This window comes from Cajanus cajan, chromosome 6 (genome assembly GCF_000230855.2).
Source record: "Cajanus cajan strain Asha chromosome 6, NIPB_CcT2T_4, whole genome shotgun sequence".
Taxonomy (NCBI): domain Eukaryota; kingdom Viridiplantae; phylum Streptophyta; class Magnoliopsida; order Fabales; family Fabaceae; genus Cajanus; species Cajanus cajan.
Window position 1 is genome coordinate 13829248 of NC_138522.1, and position 24452 is coordinate 13853699.

Genomic DNA, 24452 nt, shown 5'->3' on the forward strand with positions numbered 1-24452 from the left:
ATTAGCTGATGAAAAATGGTAGAGGTCTCCGAGTTGGGGTTGGCAAGTTTGCTAACTGAAACCCCGAAGCTCAAAAGGAAATGGAGAAGTTCATTGATGAGTTTATTATAACTCCCAAAGAAAGAGATGTTTTTGCTTGCGACCTTGAGATTTTGCTTGGAAGATGATGCTCAAACTGTGTGTAGATATCCATAGGAAGAGTGTGTGAAAGGGATGATACAGTTTATTCATGTAAATATTATATAAAGATCTCCAAGTTGTTTTTGGATCTGGGAGTTAAACGACTGTTTGAAAAAGAAGAAAAAAAAATAATACCGAACTAGTTGGAATGTAGTCATTCTGCTTGAGGCAAAAATTAATAAAATCTCAATTTCCTCCTTTAAATCTTAATTTCTAGATTTTTTTATTAATTTTATTGATTTTTTATATTTTAAAATTATATTTATATTCACTAGTATGTTGTTGATTTGAGTGAAAGCCATGATTTCAAATTTCTTAAACAAAGTCTTTGGGTTTATGTCTTGTTCATGAAACAAATTGTAGCCAGAAAAGAATTATAAGACTATTAAAGATGGTAAGCCGAATATATAAGTTGCGGATATTTTGCATATAACATGATGATAATTTTTTGTTTTCGAAATTCATGTTAAATATCGAATATCGTGATAGATAATGAAAAGGGAGTTTGGAAGTTTTAGATAGAAGAAAGAGGTAAGATTTACTAGATTTTAAATGTAAACTTTATTAACTAAAAAAATTAGACATCAAAATCATTCAGTATTTATACTAAAACTAGACAAGCTTTAATTAAACTTAATTTTGAATAACCTTATTATTAAATATTACGGTAAATTTATCAAGTAATAGATACATGAGTTTAATTATTATATGTCGTCATTAGTTATAATACTTTTTACGTTGTCAACTATTATCATAATTATTTTTGGACGATTTTTAATGTTGTTATTATAAAAGGTAGAATAAAATAATCATATATAACGAATTTTCGATTTGTAAAGAATGATAATATAAAATAAAAACTACACTATTAATATATTTTAATTAAATAATTAACTGCAAGCGTAAATTCTGGTATACAATCAATAATATATCAAAATTAAATTCATAATAAAGAACTACACATTTTACTAAAAGCTAACATTTATTAAAATTTATTTAAAGTTACCTACTTTAGGACGAATAAAATCATTTTTTTAATTATAAGTAAGATTTCAATTTGTATATGTACAGTTAATATTAAAAACAATTATACTAAGATTCAACAAGAATCTATGATAAGAACCATTGAGGTTAGTATAATAGTATGTTTGAACCTTGTTAATTTATGATAAACATAATTTTTAAAATAATTATTATAAGAATCAATAAAATAACAATTTGTAATAAAAAAATCAATTTAGAGATTCTTTACATTTTCAACGTATTAAAATTAACTTCTTAAAAGAAAATAAAATAAGAAAACTATTCTTCCCCGTGGTAAATTGTAAGGAAGATTAAGGATATATGCTTAATTAGATAAAAAAAAATGAAAAAGAAAAAGAGGATATATGCTTAACAAAGACAAAAGCAAAGGAAAAAACTTGAAAAATTAAACCAAAGAAGTAATCACGCAACGAGAAAATTCGTACGTGAAAATAACAATGACGAGAGGCAACAACGGATTGTCCTTTTAGTCGCTTTGTCCAATCGAAACTCGACAACGTTTTTGACGAAACCACTCTGGTTTCGCAAAACCACCTTCCCCGTCCATTTTTTCCGCTTTCACTTTTCCTTTTCTTTTGGTGGAATATAATAATAATAACCAATGATTTTCGGTCTTTATGTTTTGTTTTTATGTTTTAATGTCCACTTTAGAAAAAAAAAATGAATAGAGGGAGGAGACTTAAGGTCACGTTCATCTCCCTCACTCTCTCATCACGTACATAAATAAAGTTGTTGATGGCCTAGAATTCCATACACAGGAAGAAAGAAGCATAGAGAAAACTATGTCCATAGAGGGAAATTGAAGGGTACCACTCTCTCATCTACTATTAATGATTGAAACTCGTGTTGGAATTGTGTTGTTGGCAGTGGTAAGAGAGGATAGATCATAGATCAAACTGAAAAGTGAGTGTCTAGATCATAGGATAGAGTAGAGACTAGAGTGATAGAGATCAAACATGGGGAGAGGAAGGGTGCAGTTGAAGAGGATCGAGAACAAGATCAATAGGCAAGTTACGTTCTCAAAGAGAAGGTCTGGTTTGCTCAAGAAAGCACACGAGATCTCTGTGCTTTGTGATGCTGAAGTGGCTCTCATAGTCTTCTCCACCAAAGGAAAACTCTTTGAGTACTCTAGTGATCCCTGGTAATTACATAATTCAATTACCATACCCTTACATATATATTCAACCCTCTTTATTCTAATCCCTACTATATGTGTTCTGATAAATTATATATATTTTTACCCTTTTCTTCTCCTCATATCATGTTCAATTTATTTGCTTATGGATCTTGTCAATTATGTCTACTATAATATCTATACCTCTTCATGATTTTCTTACCCCTTTATGGTATGATACTTCGTAAGGTTTAATTAATATCTCCTAATTTCAATTAGTTTCTAGTGTAAATAGTCTGTCATTTAAACTAAATTGTAATACGTGTTAATTTTCATGAAAATTATCTTAAAATTCATCCGTATTATATTACTAATAATTTTGATTATTAATCACCTGACTATATGAAATTAAGATTCTAGTTTCGAATTCCCCTTTGGGTATAGTAGTTTAGTGACTTTGATGGAATCGGAGACTTAATATCAACTTTTCATTATGAATATTTGGGCCTAGCTATAGTAATCTTCATTATATAATTGTCGCGTATAATCATTGGTTTTCCTGTACTTGAAAAGAGAGTCATCATCATGCAGTGGCTTATACTTTACTATTTTAATTAGCATAACATATCAAAAGGGAGAGAGAAAGAGTTGCATGAGTTTATTAGTGTCTGAGGGTGGGTTTGAAACTTGTATATATCACTCTCTCCGCATGGACATATAAAGCGTACGTGATTCGCTATTTGAAAGCAGCAGCCTGATCTGACAAACTCAGCCACAGACACATAAATGAGAAAGGAGGAACCAGAAAAGTGACCAATCACTGTGACAACATATAGTTACAGGGTCATGAATTTATGTATGAAAATTGAAGCTGTTATATGTTGTGCTTAATTCACTATAGAAGCATACCACACTTGACTATCATATTTAGAAGCTAATCAATTCAATTTAGAAATAGCACACTTGAGTATACACTATACAATAAAGCTGTTATAGTGCTCCCAAAACCCACCAAAAATCAATGTCACTCTCGCACTCGAGTATATGCACCACTTTTTACCTCAGATTACAAATTTACAATGCAGTTGCCCGTACCATATTATTGTCCAATTTATTATATATTTTGTGTTAGTTATATAACCTGCTTTGTTTGACCTACCATATATTTTTACTGGCATTTGGTCTAGGATAAATCAACAGGTGGAGTGTAGGTACTAGGTACACTTTCTGAGAATGCACAGATTAAGGGAGGTAACTCGTGAGTTGGCATATGGTGGATTAATTAGAATAAAAGAAATTGTTGTTATAGGCCTATGTTATTTTCTTTAATTTGATATTGAATTTCCATTAGTGTATAAGTTTAACTGTTTAACAACCTTTATACTTCGTTTATAATCTAGCTATCAAATTAATATATACAGAACACAGAGTATTAATACTGAAAACATTGGCTTGGACTTCCATTAATACTGATGGAGGAATTTTTGTTTATTTTTTTCCCCTCAAACACAGAATAAAATAGATTTAAAATGCACACATGTAAAAGTTTTACATTATGTGGTGCATGATGTCATTTTACGTACTTTTTGTGCTATAAAATCTTACAAGTTTTTTTATGGTTTTTTATGTCGAAGTCAGTCAATAATATTCGTATTGAAAATATTATTCGCAAATACAATAACTCTTCCATTTATTTTGGTAATATAATACCACTACTTGAATTTGAACTTAGACTGAAAGCTTTCAATCGAGACAATTAACGTACTTAAACATAACAGTACGTGTACAGTCGAAAGGAAACACGTGTGTCTTTTTCAATTCTTGGACGAACACGAGGGACCAAGCTGAAGCTTAAATCTAATTGGCTTAATTATATATCTCGTGTTTGGATCCGAAACATTAGTTTTGATACCTTGCAAGTAAAAATCAACAATCTCGAAGCGAGGTACTCCTGTAGTGTCATAGATATGGACTAAGAAATGTTAGTACCTCTCTTTCACTACTCGGTTAAATATATTAGAAATTATGAAAAATTGTAAGTTTCACTTTTTATTTAATATACTACATACATAATTTAGTAATTTTTGATAAATTATAACTAATAATAATGTTAGATAGAGTCTATTTAGATAAAAAAATTTAAAAGCGTTTTTAAGTTTTTTTTATTAACAAATATTCTGTATTTTTTAATATAAAAATTCTATAAAAAAATATTTCTAATTTATATCTAAATAGGTTTATAATGCATGCCTATTGCTTTTCTTAATCATGATGCTTGAATATATTTGCTTTGGCAGTAATCTTATGAGATACAATCTTAACCAAGGGTCTTCTCCCATCAAGTGTTTATCCTAAATTTCAACTTTGTTTCTCCCTCTTTTAGTGCGAGTTTTTTTACCACTCAAGCCCTTGTAAGAATAATGTAAGTGAGAGAGAAAAATATACAAAGTTTGGATTGGACGACTTTGTGTGAAACACTGATATATATATATATATATATATATATATATACGAAGTTATAACGTGTCAATGGGGTTAGTGCATTTAAAAGTATTGTTTTTCCATCATGATCAACCAAGATTCATGAACTCAGAATAGTAAAGTTGAGAGGAAAGATGATGAAAAAGGTATGGGTGATGATTTATTGGTTTTCTATTAGTCATGGTTCTACTAACTTGGTTAGTATTTTGGGTCATAGCTAGAAAAGTTAGATCTTTGTTATAGATTTCTTCTGAAAAATGTGGATTGGTGTTCTTGTCCTTTACTCAATTCAATGCATAAAGCAGATTTTTTTTATAAGTTACTTCATATAATAAAGACCTTGTACGTAAGGATCGAAGAACTCATTGTCCTATCTCATAATGTTATTTTGTTTTGTCTGATTAAAAAAATAAAAAAGTTGTGTTACCAAATCCATCAGTGGTTAAAACGGAAAAGAAATGTGAAATAGTTGATGGATACTCCTGATTAATTAACACAAAGAATATATCTTCATGTAATATTCTTTGAACTGAAGTTCTGTATCCAGGTTTTGTTATCAATATACACTATCATTGCTCACTTTTCCTTTCCTTTGTCAACAGTATGGAACGAATTCTTGAACGGTATGAGAGGTATTCATATGCGGAGAGGCAACTTGTTGCAAGTGAACCACAAACTGTAGGTTTTTATCTCTTATAATAAATCATGAACTCATTTTATTGATATATTTATTAATTGATAATAATCTCTTATAACAAATTATTATTCGATAATAATTGGATATCATCTTTTCCTTTTTCTCTAAACTCCACCTACATGTTTAGAGAGAAAGCAAAGAATGAAATTAAATCTTATCTATGATGTTTGATAAGTTTCTAAAAGTCAACTCATTAAAATTTTTTACACTACTGCAAAAGAAAAAAAAAAAACCCACCTACAATCATTTTACCCATTTGATTAGCTAAGCCAGCTGCTTTATTCATTTGTATATTTGTACGTCAATTTTGTTCAAAGAGAAGTTTTGAAATGAAAAAAGCCCAATTATTTTCTTCTATTTTATCAATTAAGAGATAAAGTAGATATATCCGTTGCAACTTGCTGTTCCTATAAAAAATTAGAAGAATCAGAGAACACTAATTTTATTACGTACGATGTTAGGAAAATTGGACTCTAGAACATGCAAAGCTCAAAGCAAGGTTGGAAGTCCTACAGAAAAATCAAAGGTATTAAATTAGTTCCAACAAGGGCTTTTGTGTAATTAATATAATATAAAACAGTAGGGTTTTCCAAATTATGTTGCAGAAATTTTATGGGACAAGATTTGGATGGCCTAAGCATCAAAGAGCTTCAGAATTTGGAGCATCAGCTTGATAGTGCTCTCAAACACATTAGATCACGGAAGGTAATAAAACCATGCAGTAAAGAGTTTTGCGATTAATTAGTTTGAATTCAATGTCTTTCTGACTATTTAATTATATGATTTGCAGAACCAACTCATGTATGAATCTATTTCAGAGCTTCATAAAAAGGTGAGTCTTGTCTTCATCTTTTTATTAAGTATAGGTTGCAAAATAGCCATATTGCTCAACGAGTCAATAGAAGGTGTAGACAATTTTGTTCTCTTTCTCCAGAATTGGAACAACTCATGTTTATGAAGGCAACTTAATTGACGAATATATGATGCTATGAGAAGCCATAATTAAAGTAAAACAAATGCAGAAAAATAACTCTGAATGATTGTTCTTTGAAAAATCTTATTTCATTTTCTCTCTCTTATTTTCTTTTTCTATAAGTATTGGCGAAGATATTTATCCAAATAGAGACTAAATTAAAACCCAAATGTTAGAATGTACGCATAAGGAGACACAACTCTATTATTTATACTACTATGAAAGGAAGCCCTAACATGTTTAACAAGCTAACACATTAAGTCACATTCTAAGGACTTCAAATGTGAAAGACAAATAACTAGTTGCTTCAACATATCCAAACTTGATGATTAGATGAACATGGATAGGATCAATAGACACAAAGATGACACATATCATGGATGTAGAAGGTCGAAGGTAATATAGAGAGCCCAAGATTCAAATCTTTCTCCAGCCATATCTCTTTTACTCTGGTCTTTTATATATACATAAAGAAACAGTTAGAATTAAATGTTATGGAGTAATTAATTAAGAGAACATGTAAGTTGATTGATTAAAATCAAATTGAAGGGGGAAATCAAGCACACATAAGAGAAAATTTAGAGATAAGTTTGGGAGAGGTGAAGCTTAACCAATACCAGCAAACTTTGCTTAATTAGAATCATTAACAAGGATGATATTGTGAGGTGCTTTAGGAGGCAAGAAGTTGTAAATATGAGAGGGATTGGTTGTGTTATTTGAAGCACCATAATCTATAATCCATGATCTGATAAATATAGAGTGAAATAAGGAAATTATATGTAGGATTACCAATATGCGTTATAGTTGTTATAGGGAGGAAGACTATTGGGTTGCCTTAAGTTAAAGGTGCTACTAATATTAGTCGGGAGGAAAAGAATAAATTCCCTCAAAACCTCTTCTGCCATGATCACAAGCCCTATAACCACAATGTCTTCCCTTAGTCAATCTAGGACTCGTTTCCTTGATAAGCACAACAAAATTAATAAGCATCAATAGAAAAAGGTTATACCTTATTAGACTTTTTACACTAATTGTTAAATAATTCATATAAAAAGTCACCTGATGATACTATAAAATATTGTATTGTAATGGTACAATGATCATATTACTAAAAATTATTTTTATTTATAATATATTTGATATATATTAGTAAATATATTCTCATAATTGTTAAAAAGTATAAATATATAAATTATGATGACATATAATATATGTTATTAAATCGTATTTAAAATTAACACTAAATTTATATCATTATATATAATATTTCTTATGGTTACATTGACTTTTTAACTAATGTAAAAATAACATTTTATATTAAGTATAATTTTAATTGATGTAAAAAAAGGACATTTTACATCAGTTAAAAATTGAGTCATTACTAAATGTCTTTGTCCAAATCTATTGTTGTTAAGGTTCCAACCCTTCCTCCATCATTTTACAAATTTCATTCACTCCTCCAACGATCCCATTATACCTTCTTCTAGTCCTCCACAATCTTTCCCATGTAGTTGTTGTCACTACGATAATCAAAGGAGTGGGTGTGCTTGGTGTCCTTGGCAACATTGTCCTCATGTAGCATGGCAATGACAAGGGTGGTGAGAGCATTAATAAGAAGGAGTTGAAGGTTCTTGATGATAGTGAATGCCTTAATTGAAAGGCATTGAAAATTCTTAACATCAAGTCCAAGGATGGTGAGGTTGTAGATGTTGAGGGACCTAATGACATGGTCGAGGAAGTCCATGGGAAGCTTGTTGAGTAAGGGCTTGACAATGTACATATGAAGGTTTGCGGCCCGTGAGGATGGCAACTTTGAACTTGGCCTCATAATAGAGGAACTTGTTGAGGATTTGTAAAGCCACGCAATGAATGCGTTGCGAGATGAGTTGTTAGTGGAGAATTTGATTAATTGATGGTGATTGAAGCATGATTATTACTTATTGTAGTGGTGTCTTGACTTTTTACATCGATTATTTAATGATGGATGTAAAAATGTCTAACTTCCTATATCGGTTGAACAACATATGTAAAAAGTCAAAAATAACTTATGAATACAAAGTCTAAATTAACTACAATGGTAACAGGTAGAATCATGATTTAAAATTGTAATTGTGGTCGTAATTACAATTACAATTATAGTCACATTGTAGTTGTGTAGTCAATGTGATGGAGATTACAACCATTGCGATATGAATTTATAAAATATGTGCACCAAATATAAACAAATTATTATTATTGATATATCTAATATTTTTGTTTATAAAATTGTGTACAATTTTGTTTATTCTTTTCCTGAAAATTCCTAGTAAATTAATTTTTCCTTCTTTCCATTAACTTAAATTTTTCACTAGCAACCCAACTTGACATTCTCACCCATTTCCTAAAATCCTTTCATATTTAATCTCTTCCTATCATTTTAATTAAAAGTTAAAATTCAAAATTTTTAGCAACCTAGTCCATGTCTCTGATTTCATTATATTTTTACTTATTTTCATTTTAGTTTAGAATCTAAAATATCACTCAAGCAACCCATGTCTATGTCATTTGTGAATGTGTGTTTTAGTCACCCAGTCTCACGTGACCACTTCCCCATTTAGATCTAAATAAATAATTAGTAATACCCTCACTCAAAAAACAAACCAAAAGCAAAAAAAAAAAAAAATCTAGAATCTATAAACACAAATTGACTTCGCCATTCCTTTCTCCCTTTGATCTCAACCTGTTGGTCCCCACGAACCCACAAGGTTCAGAATGCAAAATACAAATTAAAAAAAATAAAATAAAAAAGGAAACAAGCCAGAGAATATATATGGCACAAGCCACGGAGGAGAGGAAGATTCAAAATTGATGTTTAGATTTCAGGAACTTCTGGAATGATTCTCTCTCTCTCTCTTTTAATGAAACAGTGAAAAAATAGTTTTTGCGAGCAACATTGTTAGGGGTGTTGTTTTTTTAAAAAACCGATCCAAACCGAACCGAACCGATTTATAAAAGTGGATCGGTTTTTTATAAGGTAAATCGGTCTGGTTTTTTTAAAATATGGATCGATTTTTTTGAAATTGGATCGGTTTGATGCGGTGCAATTATCCACTTTTCACTCATATATGGATCTATTTTTTTAAAAGATCAAACTGAACCGAACCGATCCATTTTGTAAAAATAGATCGGATAACTGAACCGATTTTATAAAGTGATTCGGTTCGGATTTTTTTTCAAAATGGATCGGATTTTTCAATATGGATCGGATTGGTTATAGATCAATTCGGATCAATTTGAATTTTTTTCACACTCCTAAACATTGGAGACACAACATGGTTGCGATGCAAAAAAGATAAAATAAAAAATTGTGACTTTCATTCACACCGCGATTGCGATGCTACGAGAAGGTCCACAATCGTAATATTACGGTCACAATAAGTAATGTGGACCGCAATTTGAAATCATGAACATATCATAAACTTGATTTCAAATACAACTCCAAGAAAATGGAACAACATCACAAGTTGATTAGGATTATGGTAAATGAACAAAACCAATGTAGCAACGTGTGGTAATAGACTTAATATATATATATATATATATATATATATATATATATATATATATATATATATATATATATATATATATATATATATATTTGAGGGGGTTATAATTATACTAGTATAACTTTTACTAAGTATTACATTGCTCATAATTTTATATTAAATGTGAATTTTGTAAATTCAACCGTTAAATTGAAAGTTCATATAACTTTATACATGTATATCAACTTTTGTTAAAATTGAACAACAACTTGAAGGTAATAAAAGTGTTCATATTTTAATATATTTTGAAATGAATATATTACGTCAATTTTTTTTTTATAAGAATGAAGTATCAAATCATCTTGAATTAATATAAAATTTTGTATATATGATTTAAGAGTAAAGAACTTTCAATCTAACGGTTGGATTTACAAAATTCACATTTAATATAAAGTTATTGAGTGGTATAAAACTTAGTAAAAATTACACCGGTGTAATTATATATATATATATATATATATATATATATATATATAAGGAAGGTTCAAATGATATTGATGTAACTTGTACTAAATATATTATTCAATAACTTTATATTAAACATGAATTTTATAAACCTAACTGTTAGATTGAAAATTTTTTATTCTTAAATCATATATACAAAATTTTATATTAATCTAAGATAATTTGATACTTTATTTTTATAAAACAAAATTGACGTAATATATATATTTTAAAATATAATAAAATACAAACACTTTGATTATATTTTTCAATAAAATTTACATTTAATATAAACTTATTGAGCGGTATAATATTTAATAAAAGTTACATCAGTGTCGTTTAAACTCCTCTCTCTCTCTCTCTCTCTCTCTCTCTCTCTCTATATATATATATATATATATATATATATATATATATATATATATATATATATATATATATATATATATATATATATATATATATATATATATATATATATATATATATATATATATATATATATATATATATATATATATATATATATCAAGCATGAAAGAATTTTCGGTAATGAATCTTGAATAGAAGGACAATTGACGTCCCTAAATTAATATTGAATGATGACAATTCTTTCTATCACTGAAATACCAGTGTGCTTCTATGGCACATCTTAAAATTTGAATCTAATGGCACATTTGATTGTATAACAAGAGTGGTTGTAATAAATAGATAAATTTACATTTTTGAAATTGACAACAAGGAGGAGACATTTGCTCTAATAACAAAGATGGCTACGTTCAACATGTGCTTGTGATACAAACAACATAAGGTGGTTGTGTTGTCTTTAAACATTCACAATAGGAGTTAGACGTGAGAGAGAATATGTCTACTAAATGTTGATATTTTTGGATTCACAAGCAATAATGTGGACATTTTCATTAAGGTGATTGTGTTGTCTTTAAACATTCACAAGCAATCCCTACTAATAAATGTTGATGTTACAATCATATTAGCCATTAGGTGATGTAGTTGTAAAACAATTTCCAGGGCATGAGAGAGAATAACAACTTTTAATAAAATTCAGAATAACGACTTTTGATAAAATTTCTCTGCTTATAAATAAAATGGTGAAATGAAAGATTTTGGAAGGCAAAGTAAGGTATCTCATCTTTTTAAAGAAAATATGTTATAGATCTTTCTCTTAAAGTGACCCAAATATTGAGTTATAAAGCAACTATAATAATAATGGAAGCTCAGTATTAGAGGTTAACGGGGAAGATGATATACCTTGAACATGTCTGATTATATAGATATTGCACATCATGTATCCTGTTTTAATTAGCTAGTTAATTCGGTGATTAAAGAGTACCATAAATAATTTTAGGATTTTTTAAGCAGAAAGATAGATAATCTATATTCACCAGTTTAAGCAGAGAATGGGTGTAATAGCTCACAAAATAAATATTGTAGTTTTCTTTTCAGTTATTGGCATTTTACCATGGACAAGATATTTATTTTAGTCAAATAAAGGTTGTTAGATCTACATGTTTAATTGAAAGCAAAAAAAAAAATATATATCCATGCCAATTAATAAAATCAAATTGAAATTTATTTTGAAAATTTTGGACTTATTTTCCCAGAAACTTAAGCTTGTGAAAATAAGCTACCGCAAAATTTAAATTTTACTTTGCCAGTAGTTTATTTTAATTATAATAGATGATTTCTTAAAAATTTCATTTTTTATATATACTTATAAAATTGTCATTCCAAATGCTACTTCGATTTTTTCTAAAATGTAAATAAATTTAAATTTACTTGAAATCGACCTTTTTGTATGTGTTTATTTAAAAAGAGTGTAGGTAGGGGATGAAGCTAGTAATCTTGATAAATCTATGATTTTTTTATGGCCTATGGGTATATAACTATGATAACTATTTCTATTAAAGAAAATATTGGATTTTTGGAAAATAACTCAGCTTTTGTAAAGATTAAGTATGTGCCAAGCAATTGCCTTCCATTGTTGTCCAAATGCAAAATTAACTATAGTAGGTAGTTTTCTAAAGCAAGAGGTTTGTAAAGTTTTGAAACTCAACTTTTGAATGCTCTGTTTAACATTTCGAACGCATTATTTGCTCAAGCATTTGAAAAATTAATCATTGTCTTACATCTATGTTGATATAGATTAGGATAATTAATGTAATAAATATATTAATGATTAGACAGATTTTTTTTACACCATGATTAGATAGATTAAAAAGAACATTTTGAGAATCTTACTTTAACTATTAACATTCATAGCCAATAAAACTTAATGTAATAAATATATTAATGATTAGACAGATTAAAAAGTTAAAAGTAACAAAAATATAAATTTAAGACATTTAATATTACTAACTAAGCTAATTTTTCTGTACCAAAAACTAGCTAATTTCCTTAATTCAAGTAAATTATAAAAAGACAAGAAGGAGTATAAATTAGGGAAAGTAAATGTATTTTCCAAACATAAAAGGAGGGAAGTGTAATAAATGCATTAATCTCATCGAATGCTTAGGTTATACCCATGCTTGTTCCTTCAGACAAATAACATCTAAAAGGTTATATAATATTAATTTATTATAATAAACTATTGTCATGACATTTCTCTTTACTTTGTCGTTATGTGTGTTTTAATATAAAAGAATAGGTTTATGTCTAGCGCAGTTCTAATATTCATATGCAATTTCAATTACTGTAATAATTAAATATATTGAAAAAATATTTTTAATTTATATCAAAACACTAATATATATATATATATATATATATATATATTTGGATCATCTATTGTAAACATTGACAGATTCAATTTTATAATGTGCAAATGTTGCAGGATAAGGCCCTACAGGAACAAAACAACACTCTCTCTAAGAAGGTAATTAATGTCTCAATTTTACTTCTGATCAACAACTCTTGTTAACTGTAATTAGTTTGTAGTTTTTGGATGTTAAATCTCACTTATGATTACATGGATTTGAACTAGATAAAGGAGAAAGAGAAGGCACTAGCCCAACGGGCACAACTGGAACGACATGGTGATGAAATGGATCTAACTTCTTCTGTTCTTGTACCTCAACCAGTGGAAACCTCAAATATTAGGTTAGTGTATTTAATTTCCTAAGTCTCTGTCAGTTCTTCAACCATCTTTTTATATCCAAGCTTGGGTATCTATCGAAGTATGACCACCCCTTTTCTTAACTAGTTTGTATATATCTATCTATCTATATATATATATATAACGTGAAACATAGGGAAGGGCTAGTAAAATATTTGCATTTTGTGAATAATAATAAAAATATTTGCTTTCCTTTCTTTCTAATGAAATATTTGGCTTATCAATAAAAATAATATGTTTTGACCTTAAATTTGTTGGTATTGTTAAAATTACTATAATTGAGATACCGTTCATTTTAACATTCGTTTGTCACAATTTTTTACTTAAAAGGGTATGTCATAGGTTAAAGGAGGATAATATTTACAAATGATCATTGAGAATTTTTAGACTATTAGAACACAATATATTTTATGTTTTCACCACTTTGCTTGAACTCTAACACGCAAATTACTACGAGATAAAAGTAGTTGAGGTATTTTGCATGAAATCACATGTTTAAACCTTATTATCTCATTTTATCCGATGATAAGTACCAAAAGAAACAATATTGTTTTGTGAATCATTGATAGTCATCTAAATGCATTTTACTCTAAAAGGATGGAATATGCAACTTGGGAAGAGTAAATTAAGGAAACCCACATGATCATTGCGTCACTATATATATATATATATATATGAAGTTAAGATTATGTTTTAATAAAGTTACTTTATTAAATAACTAATTTTTTATATTGAATTAATTATTAAATTTAAAATTCTTGACACATAAATTAAGTTTATAAATTTTTTAAAAAAACTTACAATCATATAATATTTATTTATATAAATTCAAATTTATGTATAAAACGTGTTTATGATTATCCATTACTTTGAATTAATAAAATGAAATATTTAATAATTTTTAAATTTTTTAAAATTTGTAAACTTAATTTTTACATTAATAATTTTTAATTAAATAATTAAATTAATAAAATTTAATATAAAACATAAATTATTAAATAGATTAAATCTACCTAGTCTTAATTTTAGAATTAGAGGATCTCTCGATACATGTGTATGTCTATCTGTCTAGGCCATGTTCATTTTACTTTTTGACCTTAGCAACGATTTGAACAGAAAGCGATAATACTAATTAAATGGGTTATTTGATGCAGAGGCTCCTCACAAGTCAGAGGTGATGGAGATAATGAAGGAACCCCAACTCCAACTCGAGCCAATGCCATTCTTCCACCTTGGATGCTTCGTCCTACAAATGAATAGAAGACTATTAATTACATAAGGTTTTAAATTAAATATGAATATGGCTAATACAAAGCTTACCTTATAAGATGTAAAATGGTTTAGTGTGTTGATTTGTGAACGACACTCGATGAATTCACTTGGAATATCATCGGTATATGTAATATGTATGTCTCTGACTACTACATTTCAATGATATGCTTAGTAAATTTATGGTATGGCCTATCTAGATACAGGCCTACAATAGATACACTGTCCATATGAATGTTTGGTTGTTATCAAAAGTTTAAGTTTGACTTTACATGTCCCTCTTCGGAGAAATCCACAAGATAAACATAATTTCAGTTCACATTTGTAGTGAATTTGAGTATATATTAATGGAATGTAGTCTAGGTATTGAGTGTTGAAGGTTTTGACTATTGAGTATATAAATAGATAGTTCCTAGATATCAAGAGAATAAAATACAAAAGGGTCGCGGGTTAAGGTGGAGAAATGGAGAACATGTTTCTTACTGCTAGATTTGTGGAGGATGAAATTAAAGTGCAATCTGGGAATGTGATGGTGGCAAAACCCAGATGGTTATAATTTCATGTTCATCAAAGCTTTTTAGGGTACTCTAAAGCTTGACATCCTAAGAGTTTTGGAAGAATTTCATATTAGTGAGTTAATGCCTAAAGGCAACAATCCTCAATCCTCATTCATAGCCTAGTCTTCATTTCTAAGAAAGACAATCATCAAAGCTAATGATACTATCGACCAATCTCCCTTGTAGGGTGCATGCATACAATAATTTCAAAAATTCTAGCAAAGAGACTTGTTAAAACAATAAAACTTTTCCTTTATTTTTTTACTGCTATAATTAATTATGGTTGCTTGTATTAATAGGTAAAGTTCTGTTGTACTTATGTTTGCTTAGTCCAGTAGATAACATCTTGTTAGGTATCTGATTTTAGGCAAATCTACACATTTAATGATGGTGGGAACATGTGTTTTACTGACAGCATTTATGAGCTCTATGTATGATTGTCATTTTTCATGTATTTGCCTTATATATGAATGAAAAACATGTAGAATGGTATGGTTGTTCAGCAAACACAATAGTTCTGTTCCCTAACCTTTCCTCTTCTCTATTTTATAGTTTTGTATGATTTTTATGTTTTATGCTTCCGCTGCCCATTGCATGACTTAACAGTGGTATCAAGAGCATTGTTCTTATAGGCTGTGGGTCTGAAAAAAATTGAGAGGAGAGATTAAACACTTGTGAGTGAGTGATAAAATGGCTTCGGGGAATAATGGTGTATTTGTTGTTCCTCAATTTTCTGGGGAAAACTATCACATATGGATTATCAAAATGAGATCATGTTTGAAGTCTTTTGGCTTATGGGAGTATGTAGATCAAGATAAAGAAGTTCCACCATTGAGGGCTAATCCTACCATAGCTCAAATGAAGCAACATGAGGAGGAGACTTTGAAGAAGGAAAAAGTTGTCTCATGTTTACATTCAGCTTTGACAGATGATGTTTTTATAAGCATTATGTATTTGGAAACAGCAAAACAAATATGGGATGAGCTGAACGAACAATATGTCGGTGATGAACATGTGAGATCCATCAAACTATTGACTCTTAAAAGAGAGTTTGAAATGCTTAAAATGAAGGAAAGTGAATAAGTCAAGGAGTACACTTCAAAGCTGTCTCAATTGGTGAACCAAATGAGATTGTATGGTGAGGCGGTCCATGACCACAAGGTAGTCAAGAAAATGCTTATCAGTCTACCCGTAAAATTTGAAGCCAAAGTTGTTGCCATTGAAGAGTCATGTGATCTTAAGAAACTAACCATTTCTGAAATGGTCAGTAAATTGCAAGCTCATGAGCAAAGATTTTCCATGAGAATGGATGATGTAACTGAAGGTGCATTTCAAGCAAGACACAAGGGAAAACAAGTTGGTCAGAAAAATCAAAAGAAGCAAAATTATAAAGCAGTTGGTGACCAAAGGGGGAAAACCAAGACGGATGGGAGTAGTGAATTTGCAACAAACAATCATTTTCCTCCTTGTTCTACATGCAAAAGAACAAATCACTTGTCGAAAGATTGTTAGTATAAGGGGAAGCCTCAAATCCAATGTAACATTTGCAAGAAGTGGGGACATAGAGAGAGGTACTGCAGATCCAGGCAGAACCAATCTCAAACAACACATGCACATCAAGCTAACTTCACTGATCAACAACTCCAAGATGAAGAACACTTGTTTATGGCTACTCAAACACGTAGTTCAGGTTCAAATGATGTATGGTATGTTGATAGTGGGTGCACAAACCACATGCTGAGGGACTCAAGTCTCTTTACTTTTTTGGATAGGGTTGTCCAAACCAAAGTTAAGCTTAGAAATGGAGATATTGTACAAGCTGAAGGAAGAGGTACTGTTTCTGTTCACACTAGCAAAGGTCCTAAATTTATTCATGATGTTTTATTTATTCCTGATTTGGATCAGAATTTGCTAAGTGTTGCTCAACTAATGAAGAGAGGATATTCTCTTTCATTTAAAAACAATGGTTGTATCATATTGGATTCAAATGATTCTGAAGTTATTAAGGTTGAAATGTGTGATAATAGCTTTCCAATCAATTTGAATTGAGTGAATGAATCAACTCTTATTTCCAAACATGATGATTCTGTTTTATGGCACAAAAGATATGATCATTTTAATATGGGTGCATTGAAATTTTTGCAAACTCATGATATGGTGAGAGACATGCCTATGATGGGTATTATCGATGATTTATGTGATGCTTGTCAATGGGGAAAATGCATAGAAAGTCTTTTTCATCAACAAATGTCACACGAGCAAAGAAAAAATTAGAGCTTATTCACACTGATTTGTGTGGTCCAATGAGTGTTCCTTCTTTTAGCCAAAGCAAATATTTTCTTCTGTTTATTAATGATTTGACAAGAATGACATGGGTGTATTTTTTATCAAGCAAAGCTCAAACTTTTGATGTCTTTAAAAAGTTTAGAGCCATGGTGGAGTCTCAAAAGGGCTGCAAAATTAAAATGTTGAGATTTGACAATGGGAAGGAGTATACATCTAATGAGTTTAATGCATTTTGTGAAGATATGGGCATTGTTCATCAATTGACAGTAAGTTATACTCCTGAACAAAATGGAGTTTTTGACAGAAAAAATAGAATAGTTATGGAGATGGCAAGATGTTTAATTGCTGAAAAGAAATTGCCAAAATGTTTTTGGGTTGAAGTTGTTTATACAGTCGTGTATCTTTTGAATAGGCTACCAACAAGAGTTGTTCAAGAGAAAACACCAATTAAAGCTTGGAATGGAGTGAAGCCCACTGCGAAAAACCTGAAGATTTTTGGATCTATTTGTTATACTCATGTTGCAGCAGCAAAAAGATCTAAATTAGATGACAAAGCTGAAATGGGAATTTTCTTAGGCTATGCTGCAAACTCCAAAGGTTACCGGGTGTACAATATGAGGACAAAACAGATTGTGATCAACAGAGATATTCAAATTGATGAGAATGCATACTGGAATTGGGAAAATAATGAAGTTCAAAGGAGCACAAAAACAGAACAGTTGACAACCAATTTCGACCAAGAGCAAGCTGCAAATGAGAATAAAAATCATATTGCTGAATTTGATTCTCCTGTGCTAAAATCCAAGTCTTTGGCTAAAATTTATGAAAAATGCAATTTTGTTGTAAGTGAGCCTTCTTGTTTTGAAGAGGCTTCAATGCATGAAGAATGGAAAGATGCAATGAAGGAGGAGTTGGCCATGATTAACAAAAATGGCATTTGGGAACTTATTTCAAAGTCCAAGGACAAACATGTGATTGACGTCAAATGGGTTTATAGAACAAAATTAAATCCAGATGGTTCCATCCACAAGCACAAAGCAAAGCTTGTTGTGAAGGGGTATTCTCAAATGGTTGGAATTGATTATGGTGATACATTTGCACTGATTGCTAGGCATGAAACAATTTGATTAATTGTTGCATTAGCGGCTCAATATGGATGGAAAATCTTTCACTTGAATGTTAAATTTGCCTTTTTAAATGGAGTGTTGCAAGAAGAAATATATGTTGAACAGCCTGATGGTTTTATTGTTGCAGGTCATGAAGAAAAATTTTATAGGCTTCATAAAGCCTTGTATGGGATGAAACAGGCTCCAAGAGCTTGGTACAACAAAATTGATTCTCATTTTCTACAAAATAATTTTAAGAGGAGCCAAAATGAGCCTACTCTTTATGTGAAAGATTGTGGCAATGAAAAGAAAATTGTGGTTTCACTTTATGTTTATGATTTGTTGATTATAGGCGATGATGTTGATGAAATTGAAGAGTTTAAAAACAACATGTTGCAGGTTTTTGAAATGACAGATCTTGGAGTGATGAGGTATTTTTTAGGGATGGAAGTGCATAAGTTTGATGATGGAATTTTTCTCTCACAGAAAAAGTATGTGTAGACCCCTAAAATTGTCCGGGTCGGAAATAAAACTCGAAGACCCCCAAAGATCGAAGGAAAGTCAGCCAGAAGGACTCCTAGAAGACCATAGGATGGCTATCTGTAGGTTTAGAGGTCTTAGAGTAGCTTAAAATAAGGAAGTGGAGGGAATGAAGCCCAATACGGCCGTACTAAACTTAATACGGCCGTATTGAAGCTTCAATACGGCAGCAGTGAACTCAATACGGCGTATTGAAGTTTCTGAAACTTCAATACGGCCGTACTGAAATCAATACGGCCGTATTGAAGCTTCAATACAGCCGCAGTGAACTCAATACGGGCGTATTGAAATTTCTGAATTTCAATACGGCCGTATTGAACTCAATACGGCCGTATTGAAGTTCAAAAATTTCAATACGGCCGTATTGATTCCATAGCCCGTATTGCGCCTCATCCCTATAAATATGACGTCAATTGGACGTCATTGGACACTTTCACACACAGTTTTAACCCTCTTCTTGAGTATTCTGGGTTTTTTTGAGCAGTGCTCTGCCTAGAAATCACTCGGAGAGTTGATCCGACGAAGTTTTTGAGTTCTCAGCATTTTGCTTGAGTCTCGAACTAAGTCGAAGGGAAATCCATCGGATTTCCAAGTCAAAAATTATTTTTAGGAAGGAGTGAGCGGGCTTGTAGAGCGAGGGAACGCCAAAAAGCTTCCCAGTTTTACTTGATATATAAAAAGCACGCTTCAAGAGGTTTCTTTTCTAAAAATCCCTTCTTTTACTGCTTTCTGTGTGCATATTAAACTGTCATCATGTAGATAGTTAATTTATAATTGCTTAGAATAAATAGGGGTAATTTAGTAATTTTATACTGTTATTTTAGAAATAATCTGTCATAGGGAACCCGAAAGGGGCGCTGTGGGGTGCTAACACCTTCCCCACGCGTAACCGACTCCCTTACCCAACTCTGGTTGTAATGGCCAAAGTTGATTTATAAAATCAATTGCCTTATCCCTTTTTCCAATGTTTTGAGTAAAACATTGGTGGCGACTCCATGAACCCTTTTACTACGAAAACCACTAATCTGTGGAGGGTCCCGCTTGGGATTAACATGGATTGGTGAGACATTTAATAAATAAATTGGATAAGATCGACAAGGTCTCAGTTTGAGAACAAGTCGTTCTAATAATCCAATACATTTTCAAAACTAAAATAAAAGCGAGCTCGACCGTCTTCGCGACCGCCGAGGCCCGTTTGGGCAGGTGGCGACAGATGGCGACTTCACTGGGGAAGCTTCGAGAGTCAGTCCCATTTAGTGACAGATTGTTTTTAACAAATAATAGTTAAAAATTACTTCGTTACCCCTTGCTTGTATGATAACATGATTTATTATATGGCTTTAAATAACTGTTGTATGTTTAAATTCCGCAATTGTTTGAAATACAAACTGTACACAAACCTTTGCACACAACAGTTCCCTCTATACCCGGGGGCATGAGTGATTAACCATAGGGAGTGGATGTTAGTACGGCCGGTTGTCGAATGGGTCTATAGGTGCCCGTAGACCGTTGTCGGAAAACATCACTCAAGGTGATAACCATGAACTTGAGTCCGACGGTGCGTTGGAGCTTTCCATCGACCTACGATGAGAGGAATTGGGTCCCTATAATGGGGGCACCTTGGGGGCCTTGGACTGGTGAGAACAGTTAGAACCACCTTGAATATGCACCATTTCTGCAGGATACCCCTACCTCGTGATTCGCTCGTGACTGTTCGTGGATGAGTGAATTGTTTGTGTAAATGCTTATGTGCAATTGTTTGTGCATTAATAATAAACCTCGTAATAAGGTCTAAAGAATAATCCCCATGCATGAAAATACCATGACATGAGAGGAAAGACCATGTGTGGAAATATAATAAAAGTGAGGAGCATGTACATCATTACCAATAAGACATCATGTATCCTCATAGACCATGCATTTTAGGTTCACCAATACCTCTTGACATGAGTAAAAGAGACCCATAATTATCGAGATTCTCCGTTGAGGAGAGATCATAAGTCAAGGAGGGTGGTAACACTCTGTTTTAAAAAGGCAGCGCCTTAAAAATGGAGGGTTATCAAGCTCACATCAAGAGTGTATTCATATCATAAATAAGCTAATTAGAATAAACATTCATTTTAGAAAGTGGCTGGTCATCTCTCTGTCCTCACGCGCGCGCAGAAAATCAAGAAAATGGAAGCGCTGGGGGAGCAAAATAAGAAGCTCACAACCGAGCTCTCTCAGCTCAACAAGAAAATGGACGCGTTGGAGGAACGAAATAAGGAGCTTACAGCCGAGCTCTCACAGCTCAAAGAGCAAATGGCGCAAATGATGGAACTCATGCGTCACCACAACATACAAGGGGCTGAGCACAGTGACCATGAGTCCCATCATGTTGGAGGAAGAGTGGAACAAGAGCTGAAAAGCGGGAAGCTAGCTAAACCTTCCCAATCATTTAAAGCTAAGAAGACCTTTGGGAAGAAGAAGGAGAGAGAAGTCAGTGCCATAACCATCTCTTCGTCTTCTTCCACTTCGAAGTCAGGAAGATCGCAATTCAAACCTGTGAAGAAGTTTGATAAACTTCCGACCACATATAGCGACATCCTGCCGAAGCTAGTGGAAGCACGTCTTCTAGCTTACGTTCCACTAAAGAAGATTGATCCACCATACCCCGATTGGTACAAACCACAAGACAAATGTCTATACCATTCGGGGGCATCGGGACATTCAACGGAGGACTGTAAAGTTCTCAAATATAAGGTCCAAGACCTTATTGATGTTGGGTGGGTCACTTTTGATTCGATAGCGCCCGACGTGAGCAAGAATCCTCGGCCAAAGCAGGATTAGAGAGAATAACAAGCCATGATAGGGCCCCTCCACTTTTTTCTTCTAGGGACTCATGATCAGTACCCGAGATCATGAGGACCTTTTCATGTAAATAAGGGTTTTTGGTACAGTTTTAATACATATCAATAAAGAGGCATTTTTCACATTACTCTCTTTTTTGTTCTTTTCTCTCTTTCCTCATTAACATTAATAATTCTAAACCTAAACAGAACCAATAAAATAATTATGTCTGTAATTGTTCGCTCTGACCGGGATCCGAAAGTTGAGGATAAATGGGTTGAGTTGGGCAGTGATGAGGAGGCCATTTCTCCAGATCTGCAAAGATTGCTAGATCAAGAAGCTCGTCAAGAGAAATTGGAGACTGTGAATTTGGGGCATGACCGAGAGATAAAAGAGGTCAACATTGGGACCCATATCAGTGATGAAATAAGGACACATGTTTCCACTATGATTATAATAAAATCATTCTTTTTCATTGCTTCTTTTCTTGCTTATAATAAAATTCTAAACCACATTATTTTTGACCCTGTTTGAATAAACATGAATGAGGTTAAAATCATCGTGATAACAATAAACCCGCATCATTTTTATGTGGAAGTGTGTGTGACAACTTGGGGCACCTTCCCTTGGCCTTGACAAGTGCCATCATGGATAAAAATAAATCCTTCAAAATAAAAGAAGCTCGGCAGGAAACCCAAAAAGGGGACTGCGCAAAAATAAGAGCAAAGAACCCGCTAGGAATCCCACGAAGGGGTGACCTAGGCAAAAATTAGGGTTACAAAAATAAACAAAAACAAAAGTCCGCTAAAACACCACAAAAGGGTGTTTTAGGCAAAAATAAGGACAATCAAAAAACAAAAGAAATCCATGATGGTACCACGAACCGAATTCAAAAAGAAAGGTTCAAGGGAAGCTATCCAAGTTGTCGAATCACAACACGACTTTTTAACTTCATAAGTGTTTAATCAAACAAGCCTAAACACATAAGCCTACCTCGGCCATCCATTCTTATAAAAACCATTTTTGAAAAATAAACCCCCTCTAAAACACAAACTTCAGAATAAAAGTATCTTTCCCTTCTTTTCTCTCTTGTCCCAAATGATTTTAGAATAATCTAGTGGAAGCACGGAGAAATAAATCATCACTGATAATGGATCTAATCTGAACAACAAAATGGTGGAAGAACTGTGCCAAGAATTCAAGATCCAACACCATAACTCCTCCCCATATCGGCCAAAGATGAATGGGGCAGTCGAGGCAACCAATAAGAACATCAAGAAAATAGTGCAAAAGATGGTTGTCTCATTTAAAGACTGGCACGAGATGTTACCCTTCGCTTTCCATGGTTATAGGACTTCTGTACGCACATCTATAAGAGCTACTCCATTCTCCCTCGTCTATGGGATGGAGGCAGTGCTACCCGTCGAAGTCGAAATACTTTCCCTAAGGGTAATCATGGAAGCAAAACTTTCCGAAGCAGAACGGGTTCAAAGCCGGTATGACCAGTTGAACCTCATTGAAGAAAAACGGCTGAACGCCATATGCCATGGTCAAGCCTATCAGAGGAAGATCAAAAAGGCTTTTGACAAGAAAGTCCACCCTCGAGTCTACCATGAGGGAGAGTTGGTAATGAAGAAATTGCTACCAACTCGAAAGGACAAAACCGGAAAGTGGGCCCCAAATCACGGAGGACCATACGTGGTAAAACGAGCCTTCTCAGGAGGAGCATTGATCCTCACAGACATGGATGGAAAAGAACTTCGATACCCAGTCAACGCTGACGTGGTAAAGAAGTACTATGCTTGAAGACGTTGCTTGCATAGGCCCGCTAGGATGAAAACCCAAAAAGGGCGTCCTAGGCAAAAGTTAGGGCAAAACAAAAAGCCCGCCAGTACAAGGGTACTAGGCAAAACAAAGGCAAAATTATCCCCGCTAGGATACGTCCTAGGCAAAAGATAGGGGCAAAAGAATAAGATGTAAAAGCAAAGCAAGCAACGGTCACTTGAATCGAAAACCGAAAGGCGGTTCAAGTGATTATCTTCTAGAAGCAAGCGTCTTGCAGCATCTACGCTCCTGGCTCAGGCATCTCACCCGAAGCAACTAGGGGAATGTAAAGAGCAACAATTACAGATATAATTGTTAAGCCCAATGTACATAGCCTACCCTGGCCAGCCATTCTTCAGAAAATCCTTCTGTATATCTTTCTGTAAAA

At 32.2% G+C, this 24452-nt stretch overlaps 2 protein-coding genes across 2 annotated transcripts; both read left to right on the forward strand.

The window, feature by feature from the left end:
- The first annotated feature begins 1868 nt into the window (after nucleotides 1-1868).
- LOC109814470 (agamous-like MADS-box protein AGL8) lies at nucleotides 1869-15140 on the forward strand. The gene is made up of 8 exons (XM_020378907.3): nucleotides 1869-2365; nucleotides 5422-5497; nucleotides 5978-6042; nucleotides 6122-6221; nucleotides 6307-6348; nucleotides 13372-13413; nucleotides 13522-13637; nucleotides 14808-15140. The coding sequence occupies exons 1-8, from the start codon at nucleotides 2181-2183 to the stop codon at nucleotides 14911-14913; spliced, it is 732 nt and encodes a 243-aa protein (XP_020234496.1). The 5' UTR covers nucleotides 1869-2180; the 3' UTR covers nucleotides 14914-15140.
- Nucleotides 15141-16604: 1464 nt separating this feature from the next.
- LOC145958570 (uncharacterized) lies at nucleotides 16605-17528 on the forward strand. The gene is made up of 2 exons (XM_083076076.1): nucleotides 16605-16986; nucleotides 17170-17528. The coding sequence occupies exons 1-2, from the start codon at nucleotides 16605-16607 to the stop codon at nucleotides 17526-17528; spliced, it is 741 nt and encodes a 246-aa protein (XP_082932202.1).
- Nucleotides 17529-24452: the final 6924 nt, after the last annotated feature.

What these genes read in the sequence shown, in the direction of transcription:
- LOC109814470 (XM_020378907.3), top strand. Translation starts at nt 2,181, where the DNA reads ATGGGGAGAGGAAGGGTGCAGTTGAAGAGGATCGAGAACAAGATCAAT. An exon ending in GAGTACTCTAGTGATCCCTG is followed by an intron (nt 2,366 to 5,421) that starts GTAATTACATAA and finishes CTTTGTCAACAG; the next exon opens with TATGGAACGAATTCTTGAAC. An exon ending in TTTCAGAGCTTCATAAAAAG is followed by an intron (nt 6,349 to 13,371) that starts GTGAGTCTTGTC and finishes CAAATGTTGCAG; the next exon opens with GATAAGGCCCTACAGGAACA.
- LOC145958570 (XM_083076076.1), top strand. Translation starts at nt 16,605, where the DNA reads ATGAGATTGTATGGTGAGGCGGTCCATGACCACAAGGTAGTCAAGAAA. An exon ending in AAATCACTTGTCGAAAGATT is followed by an intron (nt 16,987 to 17,169) that starts GTTAGTATAAGG and finishes CACGTAGTTCAG; the next exon opens with GTTCAAATGATGTATGGTAT.